This window comes from Manacus candei, unplaced genomic scaffold, assembly GCF_025592945.1.
Source record: "Manacus candei isolate 608988 ecotype Guabito, Panama unplaced genomic scaffold, ASM2559294v1 h1tg000017l, whole genome shotgun sequence".
NCBI classification, from domain to species: Eukaryota; Metazoa; Chordata; class Aves; order Passeriformes; family Pipridae; genus Manacus; species Manacus candei.
Window position 1 is genome coordinate 21,570,537 of NW_026138065.1, and position 8,691 is coordinate 21,579,227.

General features: G+C 37.6%; 1 protein-coding gene across 7 annotated transcripts in view; it reads left to right on the top strand.

Moving 5' to 3' along the window:
- The window catches only part of KCNK2 (potassium two pore domain channel subfamily K member 2), a 107,683-nt gene extending 102,979 nt beyond the window's left edge, over positions 1 to 4,704 (top strand). For all 7 annotated transcript variants that reach the window (XM_051783933.1, XM_051783932.1, XM_051783937.1 and 4 more), the window contains one exon: positions 2,390 to 4,704. In XM_051783933.1, the coding sequence (XP_051639893.1) occupies positions 2,390 to 2,707 (318 nt within the window). In that variant the 3' untranslated portion in view covers positions 2,708 to 4,704. The remainder of the gene's footprint in view (positions 1 to 2,389) is intronic.
- Positions 4,705 to 8,691: the final 3,987 nt, after the last annotated feature.

Sequence of the window (8,691 nt, forward strand, 5' to 3'; positions counted from 1 at the left end):
CATGCACAAGAGCTAGCTACCTACTGTAGCAAGGGCAGCTTGCCCTGTGTGAAAGGCCCATCATCAGCATACATTCTGAGTCTATCCTAGAGGTTACACAGACTTGCTTTCTTCAGAAGCAAGGCCAGTTGAATTTTTTTTACCGGACAAAGGGGAGAGAAGTGGGAATTGGAAAAAAAGGAGATTTGAAAGAATATGGGGACCCAGTTCATGGCAGTCATAGCTTCCAGTAAGTTGCCAAGACACAATTTTAAAGCCTAATAGCATCTCTTGAATGTTACCATACATAATGCCAGAGATGTGTGCCTAAGCAAAATAACTGGTGTGGTAAATGCTTACACAGCTGGTGAGGGGTACATATATATATATATATATATGCACATATACCTATGTAGAGAGTAAAATAGAAACCCATATACTGGCTCTTTGCTCCCCTAAACAGAAGCATGCTCCAGAGCCTGAGCAGTCTGCCTTCAGTAAGGCTTAGGAAAAGGGCAAAACTGCCCCAGGGTGTACACTGGTACTATTTATCACATTTTTATTACTTGTTTACTACAAATAAAAATATTGTGACAGCTGAAATGTTTCAACATTGCATATTTCATTATTTTCAGATCTGAAGTGCAGTGTGTCTGATCCTAATTGCACAATTTAAATACTAATAATCATTCAGCTAGGCGAGTCCTCTGTGTATTACTGATAATAATCCTTGTTTTAGAAAATGTACATAATGGGTCCACGTTCATTATCTGTGTAATTCACTGAAGTGGAGACAAATGTAATAAAATGACCCCTGAGTAAAGAGACCTTTTTGTTTCAGTTTTGGAAAGGGAAAATTCCCGTCACTCCTGGATGAGCTGATTAATTTTTGCCTTCATTACACTCCTGTTTTCCACTGCAGTGCAAAGCGTGAATAAGCCTGTGGCCACTTTTCTTTGACGGTTTAGCCCCCAATTTTTCTCTGCATTAATTCTTTTTTCACTCCAAGTCCAAGCTTGCTTGCCAATGATTGAAATTCTGGTCTCAGCAGGACCAATTAGACTAATTTATTTATGTGGGTTAAATTCTCCTGAAATGCTTTGCTTTGGAGTTGTATTTATCAGTAGTGAATTTTCTCTGTGCTATACCTTCCAAGTATTAAGCTGCATTCAGAGCAGGGATTTAAAGAGAAACAATCTATTTCCTTTGCACTTACAATGAGATATTGTCTTTGAAAGGTGCCTCTGTTAGTTACCTATATAACTTATTTAATATTGTAACAGTGGTTTGGTTGAAATACAAGAACAAAAATATAAGTAGTATATAAATTACAGTCCATAGTTCATCTCAGACTATTATCTAGAGGATACCTCATTCTGTATCTGAGGAAAAATAAGGATAATTTGGGATTCTGTGCCAGCAGATGCCTCCCTCCCCCTCCTCAGCCCCGCACCCAAAGCTTGGGCTCAGTTTTCTTAATACTGAAACATTGAAATAGTGGAAGGAAACCTTAAGAATTTAAAAATTATGGTCATTTTCACTGAAATTGCTTTAGCCTTTGCCATAAAGGCTGTCAGACCTGTAGAGTTGGAGCACAGGAACTGAGCAGGCAGCAAACATCTATGTACATTTGTGAAATGGCAGCAATGCTACCAACTGGCAGCTTTCTGCCAATCTGACTGGAGACCTGTGCATAGCAGGGCAAATACCCCCCCTCCAGCTGTAAAGGAATTGCACAGCAGCGGCAACAGGCAGGATGCAATCCCTTTGTGTGTGATCGATAAGAGCTCTCCAAGTCCCAGGCTGCAATTGAATTCAGGCTGCTTTGTAGAGTGTCATTTCAGTGGAGTCAGGGTGGTAAGCAGACATGTCGCTGGAGTGACTGAAACTGTTGCTGTATTGGTGCTACGTTTGAGCAAGCACAGAAAAGAGAGAACACACGCAGGCTGAAGGTTTCTTTAAAAAACCTTTTCTGTCTAAATTTAGAAAATCCTCTGCCAAGTCTCCCAGGGATCTTTCCAGAGATGGTGAAAGTGCTCATAAATAACCCCACACCCTAGTAACAATACATAACACAGCCTAGATTGCTGGAATTTCAGCATCTCCTGACCAGCTGGGTATTGTGCAGCTGTCAGGGCTCTGCAGCTTCCCTGTAGTGCTGACTGCCTATAATGAAAAAAAAAAAAAAGAATAAAAGAATTTTACTGTGCTTTAGGAATTGTTTTTAACTCTTACTAGTGCAATATTTCTCCCTGTTTAGTTGCTATCAGGAAAAGTGTGAGAGTCTGTAGCATGAGAAATATGTGCTGGCAACAGCAGCATTTTGGCAGATCAAAGGTCTTGAGCTTAAGCAATGTCTAAAGTCCTTGGCCCTGTAATACTTCCTTTTTTTCCCTCATTTTTGCCATAGGTAGGGGAGTTCAGAGCCCATGCTGCAGAGTGGACAGCCAATGTCACCGCTGAGTTCAAAGAAACTCGAAGGCGCCTGAGCGTGGAGATCTATGACAAATTCCAGCGGGCTACCTCTATCAAAAGGAAGCTCTCTGCAGAACTCGCCGTCAACCACAATCAAGACCTGACTCCCTGCAAGAGAACACTGTCAGTCAACCATCTCACCAGTGAGAAGGACATCTTACCAGCTCTGTCAAAGACAGACAGCATTTACATGAATGGTTTGACACCCCACTGTGCAGCAGAAGAGATAGCCGTTATTGAAAACATTAAGTAGCTGTGACTTTGGATCCCAGCCCTTGGGAAGCTCTCGGCTTAGACTAGCCATATACATTTTTTCTCCACCCTGTCAATGATCAGTGCTAACAGCATTTTGTATGTGTGCATGAGTTCCACAGAAACTACAGTCCAGAGTTACCATCGCATCTCTTCAGAGACACCAAGATGAATGGCACTTCTGTTTCCGAAAGATGCTCGAACAAGCAATGTCTTCTGCCTTTATCTGCCCAGACTGTTTTTCACTTCTAATGTGCCATATGGCCTCACGAATGAATCACACTTGTTTATGGTAACAATGTAGCTTTGAGGGATCAGTCCTTAAAATTTCAGGGTCTACCTTACTGAGCCTAGGAATGGACCGTTTCTGGACTACACCACCTTTGTAAATGGCAAGAAATTCTTATGCAGCCTTTTACCTAAGAAATTTTTGTCAGTGCCTTATCTTTTGAAGAACCAGAACCTCTACAGTTCCTGTATAACTTTTGTTTGATTGTTTACTTTTTTTTTTGCATGAGAAATGTATTTCATTTAAGCTTTCATCCTTCTTGAAATGATGGTGTTTCAAAGGTGTCTGTCATGAGGATACCAACCAGCATGAATAAATGCCAAAACTCAACAATCATCAATTGATGATCTTAGCTCCAAATGTAAAGGCACTGCAGTTTCAAAAGTTGCAAACATGTCCCCCAGAATAATTTTGTTTTACTCAGGTCCAGCTGATCCTTGTTCACACTGACTGGTAGAATTTGCAGCATTTGTAGACCCTTTTCTGGTCTTATTTTTCCAAGCAGTGTTCAGCAGTTATTTTTCTCTGCATCAGATGTACCAAAAAATCTGCAGCTTATCTGTCACTAAATTATTTGGTAGATGACAAGAGCAAATAAAAATTATGGTTTTGATAAGAGGCAGGGGAGGCTTTTAATTGCTGTATTCTAATAATCACATCCAGAAAACAATGCAGAAGAATACAGATATTTTTAATAAGCATAAACCTGCCAGATGCTTGGTATGAAAAGGATTCTTAACCTCCTTTTTAAGTCAAGTCACACCAGAAGCCACACAACGTTTTACCCAAGAATCCTGCTGGAGTGCTTTCCTGAATGTCACAGGGCCTGCCTGTGCTGGAGTTGAGATTAACATGGGAATGCAATTGAAACTGGTATCACTGTGACTTTCTACATTTCAAATTGAGATGGCTCTGAATATAAGTGCAGGCATGAAGAAGAGCTGATAAATAGCACAATCTGAATACTGATGATTGTTCAGACAGGACAGGTTGATGAGAAGTGGATCTAAACCAGACTATGGGTTTTCTTTATTGGTTTTAAGAAAACATTAATTTTTTATCATCTGTTTTGCTTAGAGGTGTACATGAGATTCGGAAGAAATGCAGGATGGAATGGATAATTTTGCATTTTTTTTTTCTTATGTTAGTCTATTGTAACCTGGCTGTACATAAAATGAATAGAACAGGCCTTAAAGAATAATTTAGGCCCTGTGTAAATTAAAAAAGAGCGGGACTTTGCTGATTGGGCATGATTCATGTGGCAAATCTTACAGCATCTCTGACCATTAGATAACATGCAAGACATGAATGTTAACGTTTTTTGGATGCTTAGCTTGTTTTCTAATAAATATAAGTTAATATGTAAATTCAGTGTAAATATCAGTCAATTAACCTTTACAGAGAGTATGCTTTTAAAACTAAGGAAGTTCCATGACACAGCACCGAGCAAAGCTCTTATAACAAAGACCCTTGTTTCCCCAGCACAGTGTTCTGAATGTCCACATGGCAAAGGTTCTTCTTGCCATGTATAAACTGTGAATTGTAATGAAAAATAAAGTTTTTAATTAAAATAAGCTTTTCTGAATCTCCTGCTTGCTACAACTGGAATGCTAAGAAATTATTTGTGAAACTGATTTTTGTGCTTTCATTGGTTACAGATTACAGCAGTTTGCCACCTGCTTTAGTTTAAGCTGGTTTAGCAATAAAGGCTTGACTCACCTAGCACAAAAATTACTATTTTTTTGTTTGTTATTAAAAATAATGTTCTTTGGTTGGTGTACCTTGAGTTTCTTGCTATTTTGTTTCAAAAACTTATTAGGGTGAACTTTCTCCGGTCATGTGTAACAGAGCTGATGGCGATTGCTCCATCTTTGCACCAAGGGAAGTGCACTGAGCTGGGCCCCACTGTCCTGATGATTCTCATGTGGTTGCTGGTAGCTTTCTGCAGAAGCATATGAACAAGCAGCTCTGAGGACAGCAGCCTTTCACACCAGAGCCGTTGTTTTTACAGTGAATATTTTACAATGACGTCTCTAATTAGGTCTTGGCTAATGGAATGAAAGCCCACACCAGTGTGGGGGTAAGTGAGGAGGGCTGGTATTTTATATTGTTTCAATCTGATTTGTGTGGGATGCATTTTAGTGCCTTTTAGAGCTGATTTTGTCAGAAAGGGACAGGTAATGGTCAATGATTATTGTCTTTGACACTCTGAGATGTGATATCTTATGTTAAAGCCTCGTATCACTCTAACCAAATTATTTCCAGTTACCAACCTATAGAAGTGTGTGGGCTAGTGATTTCTTTCATTTTAAAGAAACTTTTGGGTGTCTCAGGACTTGCTGAAAAGAGTGAATTGGTTTGAGATCCTTTGACAATATTTGAGATACTAGTATGGATATTTGTCCAATCCAGTTAGTTTTTATTTGCTTTGATTTTTGTATATGTTCTCTGGGAAGAGAACTCCAGTTAGTTTATATAGATGAGATACTGTTTTGTTTTTTCTCTTTTGTAACAGATCTAAATTATCATCCCCTATCAAACTAGATTTGCCTGTTGGAAACAAAGCAATAACTAATAAAATCCTTTTCTTTGAAGTTTAATAATTGAAGAAGAAAAGATGCCACAGTCCAGATGGTGAAAGTAGCTAGAGTTATCATGATATCCAAATGTGTCTAGTACCATTGAAGTTATTGGAAAATCTTTTTCTCCCTCTCCACAGACAGTGATAGACCACAAATGCTAAGGATGGCTAAGTTAATTTATAATACTAGATGAATTCTTTAAAGGTTTTTCTATTAATTCCCATAAGACTAGATTTTTATATTAAAAAAACTGCCTTTCTTGCCACTGGAAATTATGAATAGCTCATTTTACCTTCCAAATATGGAGCTATGAAAGCATGAATTAGGAAACATTTGTACCCTCTTTTCTGTCACCCATACATGGTAACATTTCAGACTGTTAATACGCTTGGTACTTAAGCAAGTTTGTGAAAATGGTAAGGGCTTTTTTCTTTTATACTGCCAATCAAAAACCTTTAAAAAATCAAAAGACACTGGCAAAATGTTCTGTGAGAGAGACAAGCTGTAGCACATAAGACTGTCAAGGCACATATGCCACCTAATAGAACAATTTATTTCTCAGTATTAAACATTGCGTTAAAACCAATCTGAAATCTCTTATAGCAGTAGCTAGGGGTGATCTATGTTGTTTACTGTTGGCTGTGATAGTCTTGTCTCTTTTTTTATTTGGTGACTATATATGGTAAAGTTCATCAAAACCTCACCTCAATTTTTGGATAGTCCTGCATGAGAGGCAGGGAGATTGAGTTGCAGAGAATTTGTACCATGCCCCATTCTTGCTTGAGTACCAGGGCAAGAGCTTACTTTGGCATATCCTCCGTGCATTGTAGCTCCAAGCTGCCTGTCCTCCTTTTTCTAAAATTTAGGCAGCCTTGAAGTGCTACTGTCAGAGCTGCTTATGCCTAGAAGTTTGCTGAATCCCATGAACATCCTAGCCATGTCTCCTCTCTTTACCTTTTCCTGATTCAACAGGAGGAAAGCTGGAAGGTGACACAGGAACCCACGAAAGAGCTAAACCTCTAAAGGTACCACCCCTTGACCTGGAACAGACCTTGCCTAGGTCACTTAGGTCAAACTGTAAGACCAGGATCGCAGATGGGAGAAAATCTGGCCTGCATGTTTCTTTGGAGTTCTTGCTCCTCCAGCATTATTTCCACACCAATGCCCTCTAAATAGGAACACAACACACCCCACGGAAGAAGAAACAGAAGGTTGTTCTCCTTAGTCAATTTTACATGGACATCAAAAGTCTATATACATTGGTAATTATTTCCTGGGAAGGAAATTTTCCTGTCAGGGAAACTACATACAGTGTCGAAATACAGCAGTAATACTTCTAATAAATTGCTGTCATATAGTTACATGGTAATTACCTTTTATTTCCTACCCTGCAGTACTGTTTGAAAGGAATGGATTTTCTATATTTAGAGAAATACACGTTTTGCATGACTTTCAGAGTTAATTATTTTATCATAAAAAAATTATTAAAATTTTTTTGTTTGTGTTGCTCTGTGGATTTAAATGAACAACATAACCTTATGGTGAATAAGGTGTTCTTTCGGGAAAAGTAGACAAGATTCTCATTTACTGTTACTGGAAATAACAAGCTGTTGAGCTACATGGAGATTAAAAATGTTAGCTTTTTCATTTTAGAAAGCATTCTGTGCTTTACCAAATTATTCTTACAGTTGTAAAAAGCCTGAGTGAGAATCAATAGGAATAGGTTTATTATACTTAGAAAACTTCAGCATTTCAATTTCAGGTCATTGCTTTTCATGCTTTTACAATTTTCACAGAAATATGTTGAAGAAGCTTGTAAACAAGTACATTACTTATTGTAGAACAATAAGTACCCTTTATATATAGCAGCTGATATAGTAGCATATGCAGCTTTATATTCTGCACTGAGATATAATTGTGCCTTCAATGTATCAACATTGTTGTATCATCTTAAATTGCCTGAATAACCACCTTGGTGTATTGACTATTGTTTCATGTAAACTTAATGATTTAAAAATATAGCTCACTTTTAAGTCAGTATCTTAGAAAATCAATAGTCTTCAGAAGTTTTATGAATTATAACAGTCTATCTCCACTGCTGATGTAATAAATAATATCTTATTGATTGCCTGTTTTAGTTATTTATGAATGTTTATCTGTTTTCCTAGTCTAGTTGCTGTAGACAGATTATTGTGAAGAAAGCAACTCATCTCTCTATGGTTTTTAATCAATACACTGTGACAGGGCTGCTAGTATTAGAATTCTTAGCTGCTGAAACTGGGGTAATACATTGTGTTCTGTCTCCACTGTTACAAATTATTATTAGTAGTATTCATTAAATGCTCTGGGTGCACTGATTTTTCTGGGAATGTCACAAGAGTGTTTACATAGACATCTCAAGTCTGACTTTGGCAAACAAATGTCCTCAGTGAGAAACTCCTTTAGAAGGATTTACTGTATTAATTCAATTGTTAATAATAGCTAATTCTCAAGACTAATTATATGCAGCCAGATCTTTGTCCTCCAGAGAAAGGCATATAACATGCATATAATAGAGATCCTCATGGGAACGTACTATTTGTCATTAGTAATAAATAACAACATTTTTCCAAAGATAATCAACAACCTGAAATGACTTCTTAAACAGCAGTTTAGTGATATTTCCATTTTTTTTTCCTTTCACTATTAATTTGATCCTTCAAATTAAATGGAGTTCTGAGAAGTTTTGCTGAAGAGATACATTTACTGTGAAAGATGTATTTTAGTCTTGTTTGACTCAGGGGATACAGAGACTAACTTTGCTGTGTGACTATAAATATGAACTTGCTGAAAATTTTCTCATGGGAACATGAGAGAATATATCTCTAAGCTGCTGATTCTGACTTTTATACCAGTAACAATCCTGTTTTGTGTGGATTTTGTGTTTTCTCCAAAGACTGTAGTATTCAGGTACTCAAGCATGCTAAGTCTACTAGATCTGATGGTAAATGTGATAAAGAAGGTCCTACTTTAACTAGTCCAGCTATAGTTAGCATACCCTTCTCTGTAATGTATTGACATTAGAACAATTTGTCACCTAGCTTGTTCTGTAGCAAAAGAGAGAATTTTACAGAT